The sequence below is a fragment of the Aquarana catesbeiana genome, linkage group LG03 (genome assembly GCF_042186555.1).
Source record: "Aquarana catesbeiana isolate 2022-GZ linkage group LG03, ASM4218655v1, whole genome shotgun sequence".
Classification (NCBI taxonomy): domain Eukaryota; kingdom Metazoa; phylum Chordata; class Amphibia; order Anura; family Ranidae; genus Aquarana; species Aquarana catesbeiana.
Window position 1 is genome coordinate 472,224,789 of NC_133326.1, and position 18,718 is coordinate 472,243,506.

At 39.3% G+C, this 18,718-nt stretch overlaps 1 protein-coding gene across 1 annotated transcript in view; it reads right to left on the reverse strand.

The window, feature by feature from the left end:
- Window positions 1-17,813: 17,813 nt before the first annotated feature.
- Window positions 17,814-18,718, reverse strand: part of LOC141132490 (protein diaphanous homolog 1-like) — a 57,190-nt gene continuing 56,285 nt past the window's right edge. Inside the window, exon 12 of the mRNA XM_073620955.1 lies at window positions 17,814-17,877. Coding sequence (XP_073477056.1) covers window positions 17,839-17,877 — 39 coding nt within the window. The 3' untranslated portion in view covers window positions 17,814-17,838. The remainder of the gene's footprint in view (window positions 17,878-18,718) is intronic.

Sequence of the window (18,718 nt, forward strand, 5' to 3'; positions counted from 1 at the left end):
TCGAGAGACTGTCCCTGATTTGGAGCAATGTCCCTCTGTCCCTCATTTTGGTCTGATCCATATAGCTCTATATAAAATGCACTTTTTATCTTTCAAAAAGTGTTTCCCAGTACTAAACCTTTCATCCAATTTCTAAACTGCTGCATTTGTACATTTTAAAAGCGAATATAAAGGAATAGTAGTGGTAAAAAAAAGTCCTTGTGGATTTAATTAATCTTTTTTCTGGCTAATTCTCCTTTAAGGGGGTGTGGCGGTGGCGTGTCCTATGCCTTCATACATTTGTTAGTAGGTGTCCCTCATTCCCATCTCAAAATGTTGGGACGTATGCACCATGCTACTTGTCCCGTGCAATGCCCCGAATTGCTAAATATTGGCCTCACTCCTTTCTGCAGCAACATATTTCCATCCTGTGATCTTGCAGATTGCTCATGGCTGTTCCATACTGCTGTCCGGCACCTTCCTGGGCCCAGTCTTCGCTTTACAGCATTGCTTCTGCATACCTTTTTGACTACACTAGTGATAAATCCTCTGTGTGTTGAACATCTTAATTTAGAAACCCTTGGCCAAAGGGCCTGAAAAACGCTTGATCTGTAGATGTGTTCTGTTCTGCCCACACCTGCGTTGCACAGACAATTGTTTAAAATTGACAGACTTGCCATGTGTTCCCCAACATACAAAGAAATAAATACATACAAAAAAAATCCATGCTTGTCTTGCTACCCACACCAAGCTGGAACACAGCAAAGATTCTATGGCATTAATTCCACTCCTTCCCTCGTCTTTCTTGTTGCGTAATGTATTCTTTTTGTTGTCTAGTTATGGCACTTGCATTGTTGTCTCGTACTTCCAATGTCATTCTTTTCATTTATATCTTTATCATTTGATACCTTCTGGAAAATTCTACAAACCTCAATTACATTTTTTATGAAAAGTAAATGCTTTGAGGGAGCAAAGTCACCACTTCTAAGAAAGATGGCCCCACTGCCTTTGCCAAACACAGGCCAACACACATTTCGGTACATCAAATATTAGACTTGTTCCCTGATATATTTGACCTACTTATTCCAAAAAATGGCAGTTTTTTTTTCCTATCAGCTCTAGTTTTTGGGATACAGCATAAATGCCATATACAGAACCACTCTTCACTCTGGTCATCCATCATAAATCAGGATATAAATATAGAAAAATACATTGGGGTGATTTAGGCAGCACCAAGAAGTAGCCACAACCTCTACGGCGTTGGATCTGCAAAAATTAAACTATATGAGCGGCAAAATACATACACCTCCTATAGGATTATAATAAAGTCAAAGCGTTTGTTAACCCAAAAAAATAATAATTGGATCCTGCTTCTTTAAAGCATTTTTATACAGCACAGTGCTTGTGGTGTGTCATTTGGCCCCCTGTAACACCTGGAATTCCTGGCTGATCCTGCCAGTTTCTGGCCTCCCCCCTGTAAATTGACCATGGTTCATCATGGCTGCCGAGTCCCGACATTGTGGTCAGTTTACGTGCCTCCATCCTCCGCAGCTCTCCTGTCCTCCTATGTGCTCCTCTGTCCTCCCCCCCTCCCCTTCCCTCCCCTCTCTGCCTGCCTGTCTGCCCCTGTGTCAGTGCCCGCCCCCGCAACTCCTTATGCTCTCATAATTGTTTAAAGTTTATATAATCCTGCTGATTCCCTAATGCCAGCTGCTCTGTCTGTGTTTTATTAAAAAAAATGCCTTGTTTACTGGGTTTTAGAGCTAGATATTTTAGAGCTAGATATCTGGGGCAGAGCAACTCCAAAACTGCAGCTCTTGTGGGATGTTTCCGATCGGCAGTGGCCAGGAGCTACCACAAGTAGTCCAAGGAATGAAAACTAGTAAAATGGCGACTGGGTCACAGGTTGCCAGGGCTCATCAATGCATGTGGGGAGTGAAGGCTGGCCGATGTAGTCTGATCCAATAGAAAAGCTACCATAGCTTAAATTGCTAAAAAAAAAATGATTGCAGTTTGACAGAAAGGTGTCAGATTACACAGTACATTGTAGTTTGTTGTGTATGGGGTTGCGTAGATGCAGACCAGGCAGGGTGCCCATACTGACACGTGTCCACAGCACAAAAGCTTACAATACGCAAGTGAGCATCAGAACTGGACCAAAAAGGCATGGTTGAATGCTTTGAGAAATATAATGCGTTCAAGCAAGATGGTGACTTGGCCACCAAATTCTCCAGATCTCAATCCAATTAAGCATCTGTGGGCTGTACTGAAAAAACAAGTCCAATTCATAGACGCTCCACCTCACAACTTACAGAAATGAAAGGATCTGCTACTGCCGACTTGGTGCCAAATACCACAGCATACCTTCAGAGATCCAGGGAAGTCCATGCCTTGATGGGTCATGTTGGATGGTCATAATTTTATGGCTGATCATTGTATAAGAAAACACTTTCAATTGTTTTGTTAATAGACCAAACTAACACAAACAAGAAAAGCTCATGGTTAGGGTTTACATAGACTTTGTCAGCTGCATTTTCGTTATAAACAAAAGCTCTCTCTTCATTGATCCTTTTCACGTGACAAAAACCCCATTGTTTAGCCAGTCCAAACTCTGATTTCACCTGTGAAAATGTGGAATAGACTCCCTTCGGAGGTGGTTCTGGCCAGCTCAGCAGATTGCTTAAAAAAAAAAAAAAAAAAAAAAAAAGACCTGGATTCTTTCCTAAAATGTACATAATATAACTGGGTACTAACATTTATAGGTAAAGTTAATCCAGGGAATAGCGGATTGCCTCTCAGGGGATCAGGAAGGAATTTATTTCCCGGCTGTAGCAAATTAGATCCTGCTTTGCTGGGGTTTTTCGCCTTCCTCTGGATCAATTGTTTATATAGTATTGTATGATTTTTAGAAAAAAATTTTTTTTTCATTGGTTGAACTAGATAGACTTGTGAATAGTCAAAAGATGGGTGGATTGGCGCTACCTAAGAAACTGATATTACGATATAGGACTAAGCCTAAAAATAAAGGGAACTCAACACCTGCTACCCTAACTAAAAGAACCACAACAAGACCTCTAATGGGGTTAGGTTAGGGAATCTGTGCAGGTATGAGTGTGTAGAGGGCAAGGCCCTAAAAATTACCTAAATATGAGCAACTATGCCCAAAAACCACCCATAAAATACTGCCAACAGTGGCTTGGTGGTACATAATAAACGTGTGTGGTTAAGGTAAATATCAACTAGAGGTGGGTGTGGTAAATGTAAACCATACAAGTGGGAGTAGGAAAGTTCCGCACTAGATTTAGTACAAAGCCATACTTAAAAAAAACTTATACCTAAAAAATGTGCAATAATATTGCTACCTGCATGCAACAGATATATAGTGATACAAAGTGAAATATGTGAATACAAAAGACAAACGATATCAAATATTCAAAAAAGCAGATTGCACACTTGTATGGTTCACATTTACCACACCCACCTCTAGTTGATATTTACCTTAACCACACACATTATGTACCACTAAGCCACTGTTTGGGCAATCCTTTATGGGTGGTTTTTGGGCATAGTTGCTCATATTTAGGTAATTTTGAGGGCCTTGCCCTCTACACACTCATACCTGCACAGATTCCCTAACCTAACCCCATTAGAGGTCTTATTGTGGTTCTTTTAGTTAGGGTAGCAGGTGTTGAGTCCCCTTTCTTTTTAGGCTTAGCCCTATATCCTAATATTAATTTCTTAGGTAGCGCCAATCCACCCCATCTTTTGACTATTCACCTATTTCCCAGAGCCCCCTTAGGGGAACCGTGTTAGGGGAGGCAGCAACCCTTTTTCTACTATCCTAAGCGCAATCTATCTTTATATCTCAGATGGACTTGTGGCTTATTTTTTTTTTTTTTTTTGTGGCTTTAAGTACATTCACTTTACGTACACTTGCAAGAATAGACATCCTGCACTGTGCACCCGCAGTATGGCCTGGAAGAGGTGGAGCTGCCGCCCGGAGTTGTCGCCAGTGAAGAGGCCGCAAGTGAAGAGGCAAAGTTCCCGCTAGCCAGCCCAGAGTTGCTGCCTAAACGTAAATGGATTACTGTACAGTACTATAAACTTCACTCCCTGACCCCCCCACTACAGTCCATGGCCCACCACTATAGACACTGACCCCCCAGAAGTGAAAAAAGGTATTGCTTCACTTTAGGTACATTTTCATTTTACATACATGCTCTGGTCTCATTGTGTACATAAAAGTGGGGTATGCCTGTATAGTAGAGGTCATACAATGTAGGCATTTGGCCTGACCAGTTTTAGAGAGATGCTGGGGCAGCGTTTTCTCTTGAAAGTGTTTTAGACATCGATTATTCTTTTTTTTTTATATATATATCCCATTATCCTATCAGATAAAACAATAAAACAATTCACAGGAGTATTTAACAACCAAAAGGATGTTTCAATGTTCTAAAAAAAGAAAAAAAATGCTAAAAAGCATAAGAAACAGCATAGTTTTTAGACACTTGTTTAATGGTCTCAGTGGGCATGCTGTACTTAAAAATAGATTTTTAATAATATAGAAATTAAAACGTTTATCAATGTCTGTCTATAAAGCCCCATACACACTATTCGATTTTCTGCAGATTTTTGTCTTCAGAGTTACCAAAACCAGGTAGTGCAAGGGCCTGCCTGATTGCAAACAAACTGAAACTTGTAGACCCCATACACACTATTCGATTTTCTGCAGATTTTTGTCTGCAGATTTACCAAAACTATCTAATATGAGGTCAAACCTTAAGAGTTTAAATTTGTATGCAATAAGGCAGGCCCCTTGCACTACATGGTTTTGGTAAATCTGAAGACAAAAATCTGCAGAAAATTGAATAGTGTGTATGGGGTCTTAGAGTTACGTTGTCCCTGTGAATGCCAGACTCTCTCATTGAAAATCACTAACAATGTATACAGGTAGCAGTTTTAAATGCTTTGTGCTGCATGCATTAGAAAATGGTTAAAAGCTATGTGATATTTTATTCATACTCAGATTTCCCTCAGGAACTATTTGGACTGGAACGGTTTCTTAGCTTGGGCATGCTGAATTAAATAATTAGAAGGGAATGTTTTTGACAATAAATGTAGACCAGCCTTGAACTATGAAAACACTTGCGTAAGTAAAATCTTCCATGAACATGACATTGTGGTCTATTGCATTTTCTATTCCTTGGTTATCACACAAACACGAGCATGTGGACTACAGTGTATGCAGTTTTAACGGTCAGATGATAGGTTTGTCACACAGGCTGTAATAAGATGTTTGAAAGATATTAGAGCCGGCATGCTTGTCATACTAGTACTCCTGTCATTAGTAGCATTTCACTGGCAACAGGATTGCTAAGAGAGCAGATAGAACACTCATATTAACTACCTTGGTCTTGCTCACTAGGCAAACAACCAAGGTATCGATCTGTTGCTGTTCTGCTTTGCAGTCTTTCAGTCTATGAGCGCCACCCTCTGAAAATTGATCTGCGGCGGATCGCTTTACAGAAGGCAATATAGCAAAGGCTGACAGGCCTTCAGGAGGTACTACTGCCAACTCCTGAATTCCTGGTGTTTTTTAATTACCAAATGGCAATTTTACATTGCAGGACTGTGCACTATATGCAAGCCAAGTGTTCAGGTGGGTATTGCAGTTTTGCCCCGTTGAGCTCAATAGGCGAGTTTGACAGACGGTGCCACCTGTCAAACTCTGTACCCCTAAATGCCACAGGTGCAAAGCGACTAGAACATGTGAACAGCCCTGAAGGCTGTATTGATACAATTTGATTGGGCGACCAGGGATGTTAAATCTGTGGCTTGGCTGTCCATCTTAAAGAGCCCTTAAAGTATTACTAAACCAACAATAGTAAAATCAGTCTGTGTATGCAGTAAAACATGCGTGTTATACTCACTGTGGAACCTAAGGGGTTAATCATGCGCATTGTGTAAAAACAACAAAAGAGAGAGAGCATGACGGCCCTAGTGTAATCCAAATTAATAATTCCAATGTAAACTTTAAAAGAATGCACTCACATAGTTCCAGAATAAAATGAGCATGTCTCAATTGGCCACAACTCCCCTTGATGGCTGCTGTAAGATCCAGATGTACTAAAGCTCTCAATGGAGCCTGCTGGCAGCTGTAAGTCACGGAAGTCGGTCCTCAGTGTGCCGATGCTACTGCACGTGCCTAGTCCAAGGGAGGAGCAGAGGGGCACATTACGGTTGCCACATCGTGTTTCGGAGGCATGACCTCCCTTTGTCAAGTCACGCCCTGTGTAAAAAGGCTGTTTGATCCTGTCTTCTCTGATCCTACCCTTTTTCCAAAGTCCCCAATCCATCTCCTGATGGTACAGAGTCTTGGTGGCATGCTGCACATGCTCAGTTTCATGAGTATTGCTAGAGAGAGGGAGGGTGGGTGCATGTGATAAGTAATGGGCCAATCAGCACTGTCCAGAAAGAGGGATAAGGACATGCAGCCTCATAGGACAGTCAGGGGAGAATGAAAACACCTCCAACAAGCTTTAACCAGGGCTCAGCTGGACACTGATAGAAGTCACAAGACTGCTATTTACTGCTGAGAAAAGGTATTTAGCAGTTTATATTTACTTAATATAATTGCATTTCCATGTTCCATGCGCAACCAGATATAGTGAATAGTTTTAGTAACACTTTAAAGCAAAACTCCTGACAAATCTTTTTAGTGCTAAAGAGTGGAGAACAGGGGGAATCTGCCAGGTTTGTATTGATTTTTGTATCCCCATTGTTGAGATTTCCGTTCACTTTCCAGTCTTGAAGTATGAAAGGAAGTGAGTGTGACTGGTTTGAGCGAGAGACAGCACTGGACCAGTAGAATGGTTTGTGATCATTATTAGGTGGTTTTGCGGATGAATGGTGGTGTAAACCTCTCTTTGGAGATATGGACTGCTATCTTGCGGGTACGACAGAGCTGTCACTTCAGCTGAGAAGATATTTGAGTAAGGAGAGAAGAGTGCCTGCTGTTGAGAATAAGCAAGTTCTTGACTTGATATATTAGAGGTTTTACTTCCAATAAACAATTATATTCTTCATCAAGAGTTTCTTTATTCTGGACACCAGACACTCCTCTTTCTCTTTACTCAAGCATCCCTGTGACTTAGAAGACATCACAGGGACAGTGACAGTTGGAAAGAAATTTTTAGGGTTTGGGTCTTTGTTAAGGTTGTATTGCTTTTTGTGTTCTCATTGGTGGCATTTACCTTCACCTTCCAGCTTTGAACCAAGAAAGGAAGTGAGGGGGAATCTCAACTATAGAAATGCAATTCCCACCACTTCCTGCCCTTGTGAGAGAAGATATCACAGAGACAAGAAGCAATGGGAAATCCCTCCCAAACCGCAGCAAAAATATTTTTAGGCCTAGGGTCACTGTCGGGGGTTACTTTACTGTTTGTATATTGCTTTCTTGGAGATAAACATTTCCTTAATTTCTTGTCCTGATGCTTGTATATGCTTAATGGCCGAGATTTTCAGCCCTTTTTTTAGGCTGAAAGTGCCCCCCCTTTGGCTTATACTCGAGTCACCGCCGTCTGCCTACCTGGCCAGCATGTCATAAAAACATATGGCGGCCATACCAGTGTTCCAAAGCCGCGCCTCCTCCTCATCTGTGATAGGTGGAACACTCAATTTCCCAGCAGTCAGTGTTCAGCCTATCACGGACATCCTTGTCCGTGGTATGAGGATGAGCGGATGTCCGTGATAGGCTGAACACTGACTGCTGGGAAATTGAGTGCTCTACCTATCACAGACGAGGAGGAGGCACGGCTTTTGAACACTGGAATGGCCGCCGTATGTTTTTATGACACGCTGATCGGTGCAATGGTGGCTGCTGATCGCCACACAGAGGGATGCACAGGACACAGGGAGGCATTCACAGGACACAGGGGGGCATGCACAGGACACAGGGGGGCATGCACAGGACACAGGGGGGCATGCACAGGACACAGGGGGGCATGCACAGGACACAGGGGGGCATTGTTGACCCTCTTTTCCACTTACAGTAGCTGCTGCATTTCTCACCCTCAGCTTATACTTGAGTCAATAAGTTTTCCCAGTTTTTTGTGGTAAATTAGGGGCCTCGGCTTATATTCGGATCAAACTATACTCGAGTATATACTGTATGTAATAAATAAAACAATCACATATTCGAGTGGGTCATGCTCTGGTGTGCCCCCCCCCCCCAAATCCCCATCCCGACACACTCTGGAATACATTGAGAGTGGCTACATTATATTCATGATGCCACTATACAAGGGACAGATTAACTTTAATATTTAGACATGCAAGATACTACATGAAAAAGCAAAATGTATGTATGGTGAATAAAACACAAATACGTTTATTTTTTTTATTAACATTTTAAACAAAATATGACATGATTATAATCCTCCGGAAAAAAAAAAAAACAAAGACCGAAAATAAGCTATGCAAACATGATATGTTTTCAATGGTACAAACGCATGTAATGTTTACAATAAATGAAAGTCTCTGTAATCACGTGATGAGATGTTTAATATGCCACATTTGGCCTTTAAAATCTATTAAATGACAGTAAAAAGAGTGGAATGCATTATATTTCTATATAACTAAAACAGCATGAGAGTTCAAGATATGGCAGCTTATAATGGTGGCTCTATAGGTAATCAGAGATTAAAGGGTAACTCCAGGCAAACATCTAAAGACCCAGCTCAAAAAGAACATAAGCAAATGGCTCTGAAAATGATTTCTAGAGTAATGTACATACCCTGCAAAGTAATAGGACACTGTTCTGTGTTGTATGGCTGCAGACTCTGTGCCACTGCACCACCTTCCCTTTGCTACTAGTGAATATCACTACACTGTCATGAGCACACTGAGCTCTTTTCCTCTTGCAAACCCAGTTACATCTCTTACATTCCCACCTGGAGGCACTACCCACTGCAACTCTGATTTCATCTTTCAGCTGGAAATCACAGAAGCTTAACTGAAAAAGAACAAGAACCTAAATGTGTATGTAACCGTTATTGTTATATATTTGCCAGGAGTTATACTTTAAAGATCAGAAATGTAATCCAATTCAACTAAAAAGCTATTAATTCTGCCTATATAGAAGCGGTTATCTAATTGGCTACCTAGTTTTGTAAATTATATAGGTCATAAAAATAGACCTTCTGTGCATTAAGGATCACAAATCGAGATTAGCAGCAATCTTTTGAAGGATTAAATGGACAGTCTACCCCAAAATCATATTTTAGCTTTTAGTAGAGGTCAGAGACCAAATATTCCAAGGACTTCGGGTTCTGAGATCTCTGCACATTTGTGGTGGCAAAAAGTGGGTCCAACACTCTGTGATTTTTTTTTTTTTTAGAAAATGCTAAAAGAGGCGTAGGTACACCAAAACAAAGTTTAGCAGAAGCAAAGTGGTGAACTACAGCAAGATATTAGGATAGTCAGTGACAAACCTCTATAAATTTAAACAGTTTTGGATGAATTTGCCCTTTAAAGCAACTCTGTCAGTAACAAAGAAATGCACAAGAAAAAAAGGATCCCTGAAAAGACGATACCTAATTCTTCTACTTCTTGCGATGCTGATCTCCACTGTACTGAAAGGTGAAGCAATCCTGATCCCCTTTGGCTCCTATGAACTACAGGATACAGTAGCGACATAGGGAACCAGCAGGCAGAACCACTAAGCACAGCAGAGACTACTCCTAAAGTATGAGATTCTGAAAAGTCTTCATATTTTGGTATCTCTCCAGTACAGTGGAAATCAACAGTGCAGTTGTTCCGTCAGAATCGGCTACCCGCCAGATTTGGTAACAAAATTGACGTTCCGTTGTGGCCATCTTGGTACACCCCACACTCTTCCGCAGTAAGCCTACAGTTAGAAATCAGCAAGCGGACATCTTTTTACAGCCACCGTAGTCTTGCATTGCACACTTATTTTTACCAGTAAACTGAGCTTATATACTAAAATACAGCATTAAGAAATCTGTGACACTGTTTTGATGTCAAATTTGAAAAGCAGCGGCAAGCCTGCTGATCTACAGGTTTGCTAATCTGACATAACACCACTGCTTTTACAATTCAACATCAAAACAGTCTGACAGATTTAAAAATACAATATTTCAGTATATAAGCTCAGTTTACTGGTAAAAATAAGTGTGAAATGCAAAACTTCAGTGGGTGTAAAAAGATGTCCGCTTGCAGCCTTCTAACTGTAGGCTTAATGTGGACGAGTGCGGGGTGTACCAAGATGGCCGCCATGGAACATCACTTCTGTTACCAGATCTAACAGGTCGCCTAATCTGACGGAACACAGGCAATGGGGGGAGATACGTATTAGGTGTCTTGTTGTGCACTTTAATCTGTATTTTGGCAACAAAGATGCTTTAAAAAAAAATTAAAAAAATAAAAGTAATGCTATCCCTGAAATCTAGCAGTAAATGCAGATAGCTGCCATCTATGAATGCTGGCTCAAGAATCGTAGACTAGCTTCACAGGGAACAGGCTATAAGGCTATATACCAAATTCTATTCATTATATGATTTTGCTGGTGTTATCTTTCAAATAGCAATTTCACCCAAAACAGATTTTACCATTTAGGGTAGACTGGAGCAGGGAACAGTTCCTTGATGGATCTTCTATCTGGGATCCCAGCAGGAAGATATTTCCCTACCTCATACATGGCTGTATAAGACCAAATTCAGTTCGATTATTACCAATAAAAGCTGACAGTGCAGGTGAAAGGCACGCTGTATCTTCTACCTTCCAGTGGTTTCCCATAGGAATACATGAACAGTTCCCATGACAGTGACAATGGTAGTTTGACTGAAGCTCAGCCTGTACTAACGTCCCTTTGGATGGGAGCAGAACTCCATGTCAAGGTCTCAGACAGCAGTAAACACCTGTTAGGAGATAAATCCTGCCTCTCTCCAACTAAAATGCATTAATTGTCCTTTTAAAACAAGAGCTTGGATGCATCTAGAAGCACAAAGACTTACTGTTTACATGTAGATCCTTTAATAAACATAAATGAGTGTGAAACACTGACAATACTATGCAATAATGTCTCTTAGGCATCTCTGGCAAATAAAGGGGAGCCCAGCACCCAAAAATCCAGAAACATAGAAAAAATATAATACATTTCAGGAATAAACTAAAATACAAAAAAACCCAAAAACCTAAAATCTGTAAAACTAAAGCACAGTCTTAAACGCAGAGCGAGCTTTGATGAAGAAGAAAAAAAAAATTGGAAATCCTAGTTAAAACACAAATATACAGATTATTCTCTTGTACGACTATTTTACTTGACTTAGAGATTTACAAATGCTGCATTTAAAAAAACCACACGCCTGGAGCATTTTATTCCAATGTAAAAGATTTTGGCAAATCAATTGTTGAATCATACACAAAACTTAAAGCATAAAATGTGCAATGAACACATTCATCAATAAGGAAAGTGCTTGAATTAATGATCCTATGTAAGGAAATAACCTACTGGCAATACTTGTTAGCCTTAAAGGCCATCTATTAATACATATTGTGGTGTCAAACAAATTTAAAAAAAAGCTTGCTTTTCAGTATATTATGTGAATCTTTATGATCTTCCTAGGATTGTAAATGCCAGATCCACCTAAAATAGTTAGCTTAGTGGGGTGGGAGCTGGCGGGTTTAACCACCAGCCTGATTTTTTTTACGGCTCCAATGGCAAATTGCCCATGATAAAGATTTGTTTTTGTCTCTTCTACAATATAGAATGTAATACTCTTTCAGAGTTGCCTTCCCTAAGTATTTGTTTGTCCTACATTATGAGTATTTTATTAGAGCCATGACACCATCAACTGACTTTGTCTTAGCTGTAGCATTTTGGTGGGGAAAGCTTGTTACTCAATAAGACAGAAACAGCAAGCATGCAACTCCACTAGCCAGCAACCTTTAAGATGTAAATACCAGTTTTTGGTAACATCTGACTTTAAAAATGCCAGTAACCTCACAGGTAGGGCTGACCTGAAACAAGAATGCAGAATGGGATTTTAGGCTTTACAGGCAGCATGCTTGTTTCAGGTCAGCGACTCACTAGGTAGTAAGTTCAGAATCAGGATTGTCAGTTCTGCAGCCTGCACCTGAAAGCAAGTCAGCAACGGCAGCTCCCATTTTCTAACCTTGCAGCTTTCCTTTTAAGCAAAAGATCACAAAGTATTAAATGTAGTGTAATGTGCACACTACACCCATCGCTGTGTCCCCATACTGCCAACATAATGTCTAAGTCAACGCTTTTCAAGATTTTTTTTTTTTTTTTAATTAATTTCCTATGTTATACTATGGGAGCACCTACTGTCTTACTAAGTAAGGTGAGGCAATGTGCAGCAAACGCATGTAAACCAGATTTCACTTCAATGCATTTAGCTCAGTTGAGAAGGAGTTTCTGTGGCTCCTTGTTTTTCTGATCTCATTCTGGTACTTTGCAACTTACAAAACATGTTTGCAAATGGAGGTAGATGACAAAGCAGGCCAACACACCCAGAAAGTTCTCGGATGAGGATTTTTAACTGATAATCACCATGATCCACCAAGCTCTGCTTAGCAGGTTTTGTTACAGTGGTTTCCTTGTTAAGTGGGCTTCTTTAGTTAACTGTCTACATTCATACTTACTAGTGTAGCTAAATAGAAAATATACCTCGCTAAATCAAGTAATTTTTAAAGACTAAAATTTGCTTCTGAACTGTGCAATCAGTGTTCCAAAAAAAGGTTGTTCTGCATATTTATTACAATTGTTAATTGGACAAAATGGAGGCACACAGAGTCTCACAGCTTTCCAAACATTATTAGATAGGCCCCTTGTATTCTGACTATATATTCTCCACCACGTGTTGCAGCTTTCAGGTCAAACAATATTGTCCTATGCTTTCTACCAAAGGGTGCTGGTGCTTAGGATCAATGCTGATACTACTGATACAGTGATAAGTCACTCCGTATTTATATTAACAGACTATAGAACTGGTTTTACTAAGTTGACTATGAAACAAAAGTTGGCCAAGCCAGCTTTTTAAAAAGGCTTTTATTGACCAATATCAGCTATTATGAAAAATATCTGCAACACATCTATGTCTGCACACAGACTTTTGCTTACAACTTTAAAAAAAATTATAGAGAGAAGAGGTCTTGCGAGCCACAATGACCCTATGCCTTACTGTAGAAATCTACAAATACCCAGCTGCAACCGCAGGTCACGTATTCATAGCCGTGCGTTTAAATGTGAATGGAAAAATGCGTTGCGCTTAGGTATATATTCACTTTATCAATCTAAAGGCGCCCAGTGTATGTGCCTCCAATCTCAAATCAATAAATATAAATAATACTGCTATATGCCACATTAAAGTGCCAAATATTAGCTAGTGATATAATTAAATCCACCGTGTTATTGAATATGAAAATACCAGTATAGGTAAACGACCTATTTATATATAAAGAACATAGCTTAATAAAAATATCAATAAATGCGCCTGAAATTTACATCAAAGTACCATGCGTATATCTAATCTAAAGTGCTACGTGCAAAGAAAAAATTTTTTTTACTTATATGCAATGGTGACAAGTGAAAAACCATGCATTATAAATATGGTAATTAGCATACAAACTGTGAAAAAACCCTATAAGCAATAAGTGATAAAAACACATAAAAACCATATAGATTAATTAGGTGATAATAGTCCTTTAAATGTGAAAAAACAATCTTCCAAAACTGTATCACGTAACAATGTGTGGCGGAAAAGAATCCAATAGTGCATGGAGGTGCTTCACATGGGAGACGGATCGTGGAACCACAGTGCCCAAATGTGCCCCGGTGACCCCCAAAGTAGCTGCGCTCACCTCTGAGCGTGTGACACAGGGTTTAGCTGTGTCCAAACACGCTTTAGAGCCACCCCTGGGCTCAGTAATCAGGACACCAGATGATCTCCCATCAAGCTCTTTTAGGACTCCATAGGCATCATACCAAAAGAAAAAGAAGGGACTGCATAGTGTAATATCGCCAAAATATTTAATAGTAACTAGTGTAAACAATCCCCACACCGGGGTACTCACATTGCATAGGTGCTTAATGTGCACCAAACAGTACAGGCAGAGTATACGTCCAGAAATGCTTATTCGATGCGCTGTGGGGTGTTCAGATAATTCCAGCCCAGCTCAGTGCTGCTCGCTCCGTCCTGGCCCCTCCCCTACGCGTGTTCGACACAAGCCCTGTGTCGAACACGCGTAGGGGAGGGGCCAGGACGGAGCGAGCAGCACTGAGCTGGGCTGGAATTATCTGAACACCCCACAGCGCATCGAATAAGCATTTCTGGACGTATACTCTGCCTGTACTGTTTGGTGCACATTAAGCACCTATGCAATGTGAGTACCCCGGTGTGGGGACTGTTTACACTAGTTACTATTAAATATTTTGGCGATATTACACTATGCAGTCCCTTCTTTTTCTTTTGGTATGATGCCTATGGAGTCCTAAAAGAGCTTGATGGGAGATCATCTGGTGTCCTGATTACTGAGCCCAGGGGTGGCTCTAAAGCGTGTTTGGACACAGCTAAACCCTGTGTCACACGCTCAGAGGTGAGCGCAGCTACTTTGGGGGTCACCGGGGCACATTTGGGCACTGTGGTTCCACGATCCGTCTCCCATGTGAAGCACCTCCATGCACTATTGGATTCTTTTCCGCCACACATTGTTACGTGATACAGTTTTGGAAGATTGTTTTTTCACATTTAAAGGACTATTATCACCTAATTAATCTATATGGTTTTTATGTGTTTTTATCACTTATTGCTTATAGGGTTTTTTCACAGTTTGTATGCTAATTACCATATTTATAATGCATGGTTTTTCACTTGTCACCATTGCATATAAGTAAAAAAAATTTTTTCTTTGCACGTAGCACTTTAGATTAGATATACGCATGGTACTTTGATGTAAATTTCAGGCGCATTTATTCATATTTTTATTAAGCTATGTTCTTTATATATAAATAGGTCGTTTACCTATACTGGTATTTTCATATTCAATAACACGGTGGATTTAATTATATCACTATCTAATATTTGGCACTTTAATGTGGCATATAGCAGTATTATTTATATTTATTGATTTGAGATTGGAGGCACATACACTGGGCGCCTTTAGATTGATAAAGTGAATATATACCTAAGCGCAACGCATTTTTCCATTCACATTAAAAAAAATTATGATTCCTATCAACTTTACCCTAACGAACACTTCAAGTGAACCATGTAAGTGCCTCTTTTCAAACAATCTATAAAAGACCATCTGGTACTGATACAGTACAAGAGGGCTGTTACCGAGGAGGCATATTATAATGCAAGAAATTCTCTGCCCCAAATTATATTACTATTACATGAACCCCTCTAATTTCCTACATATATTATTCCTAGAAATCCATTATATATTTATAATATGTATAAAATAGCAGTTAAATGATATCGTACAGCATTTCAAAAATGTTGTAAAACATATACACACTTAATTTGCAGTGTTTGACTAAACATTTCTGCGTACTTCTGTAGTTGTAATAAGAGCATGGATGTTGTCTAGAAAAAAAATATATATACAGCTGGACAGCTGAGGAGAAGCTGAGTAGCTTGCTGGAAGTATGGACTGGTCAGACAATGGTTGACGTCTCAGCATAAGGTGGTTTCTTTTTACATTCAAGCAGATGTGTAAAAAAAAAAATACAAAAACATACACGTTTCAAGAGATCTGTAACCATCTACAAGTGGATAAGCAGAATCACTATAAAAAATGATGTGCAAAGGTAATCCAAAAGTGTTGCACTGTAAAATGTAGATATGTTTGTCATGATGCTGAAATGTGATGATCTTGCTGGTTCATGTAATGACTGCTGGGAAGCTTCCTAGATAACATCTGACATCGGTCACAAGTTCCATGTTTATCATTTCACATACTCTACATAGCACAGGTTGAATAGGTGTTATCTATCGCAAGCTAAAATTATCTGAAAAGTATCCACAGTAATGAATTCGCTTTCATCGGATCCCAAGTGATATTTTTCTGACATATGTTAACAGACTATAGCAAAAAATAGGATTGCAGCAGAAGGAACCTGAGGTCAAAAAAGTCAACATCTTCATCCTATCCCCTATTTTAAACCTAGCAAAAAAAAAAAAAAAAAACACTGAAAAACATTTTTTTTTTTTTTGGTTGGACCATGGCAATGTTTCAATTCATTTGTAAGAAAGCAATTCTCGTGTATCATGGAGCAAAGCATGACAGCAAGGCGAATGAGATCTTTTTCCAAAAAATGGTTAGGTTGTTTTGTAATGAACAAGAATCTCTCAATTGACCAACGCCTTCAGGGCCATGAATACAATTCGTGTGTAGAGCTTTAGCTTCCAGCTTTATAAGTATTTTGGGCAGAAATATTAAGAAATAGGTTTGCAAAAAAATATTTGGTAAACAACAACTACCTGTAAAAACAGGCCAGCGTCACCGATACATTCCTACAAATGAAAAAAGTATTGTAAGAGGTAGGAGATTGGCCATATTCTATTTAACTTGAGTGTCGCCTGTGACAATTAAGTGTGGATTGGGGCATGTACGACTTTTTTTAGGTTATGATAACAACTGTTTCTGTTGTAAGCTCTAGCAGAACAGTCTTTTATGAGTGTATATATATATATATATATATATATATATATATATATATATATATAAAAATCTACTAAGACTTCAGTGTGCTGATCATGCCATACTCAGGTTCACTATCAGGTCCAGGTGGTTGGAGATTTGTAGATGTGTTGGCTTCCATCATATTTTGCAAAAATTGTCTGACACCAAAAAAAAACATGGCCAACCCTAGCCATCTAGTACAACTAGAATTTCATCTAAGGTGATCTAAAATGTCACATCCTTTATTGTACATTAAGTAAACGGAGGAAGCGCTTTCCCATGACAATGAAAGTAGTAGAGAACAAATATGGCCTCGATTGTTAGACTTTGGAAGAGGTTTGCTTATTTCATTCGTGTCTAGCAGAAAATACATCACGGAAGGTAGAACCAGCATTTTTGTGCAGAATTGAGGAGCATTTAGGAAATGAACGTAAACATCAATTCTTCTTTCAGATCAGCCAGTGTACCTAATGATTCCAGCAAACTGGGTTATCACAATGATACCATCATAAATAAAAATAGTCATTACAGTGATATCAACATTCTTTCCTTTAGAGGTAAGCAAAAAAAAGATTAAGGCAGTACTGTATTTACATTAGTTCATACTTTGGTTACAGATACCAATTCTATTCTAGGACTGTACACACTTGTAGGTCTTCTTGACCACTTAGGGTTTACCTTGCGGATTTAACTGCAATCATGCCTACCACACTGTACCATATAACAAGATGACATTAACAACTTCTGCCACAAAATGATTTTAAACTTAAAAAAAAACAACAAAAAAAAAAAAACATTCAAGTGAGTAAAGACCACTGATTAGTAGAACTCTTCCTCCAATAAATGGCCAATAACAAATCAGACATTAATATAAAATTTCAAATCCCCTTGTTGACACAAAAAGTTTTAAAAGGGTCTTTGGTGGCAAAAGTCTTCTCCAAAGATCCTGGAAGATCTCCTACGCCCAGAATTGTAAAGTGCATTGCACACTGCCTGGTTAACTTGCCCGAGTGAGCATATCCTGGCTGTCTTCATGAACTGTATCCATTTCAACTAAATCATCCTCAGTTGATTTTTTCTTCTTCTTAGCACCTACTGACACGAGCGCATCATCTTTTGTCAGTTCAGATGCTAGCAACGAGGTAACGGCACAGCCAGCTTTCCGGTTAGCTGCAAATGAAAAGGGAAAGAACCAAGATTAGATAAAATAATTTAGCAAGAGGCAAAAACTATTTAAAATCATGAGGTTTATATGCTGATTATGAACTATGGCTCAAGAATCTGTAATTAAATAAATGTGGTGAATGTGACTGTAATTTACTTATTTTGTTTTGTTTCGTGTAACTCCAGACAAATAAATATGAGGGCTTGCAAGCAAAGTACAGAGATTTTCATATACTGTATAGTTACAATACAGGAGGCTGAAAAACTAGAAAAGATTGGGGAGTTAAAATACAAGATACCGTATCACTGTGTTTTTCAACCATGGTGCCCAGTCTGATTGCAAACCTGTGTTATCTCCTGTGGAGAGGAGTGAGAGAACACAGCCCGCATCTCCTCCTGGCTCTCAATTCCTCCCTGCTGCTATCTGTACTATTGCCAGCAAAACAGAAAGCTGTGCGGGCTGCTGACCCACGTCCTACCAACCAATTAGGTCTTCAGTTGCTAGGGACCTATCGGGCGGGTAAGACCATATTATAAGAACAAAAGGAAATCAATATGGCTGAACACAAATGTTTTAGATATAAGGGAGCATAAAAGGGAAAAACTCAATTTGAGAATACAGTACAGGGAATATGCTACCCCCCCCCCCCCCAAAAAAAAAAAAATGGTATTAAAGATTTAACTTCGGATACTAATGAAAATGAATTAAATCCTATTCAATTACATACACATTAAAAAAAAAAAAAGGAAAATACAGGCCATGTACAATATAAATTAGAAATTATTACTTGCCTAATTTAAGAAGGGGTGTAGTTACACTTAAGAAAAATAGAGTACCCATTCTAGA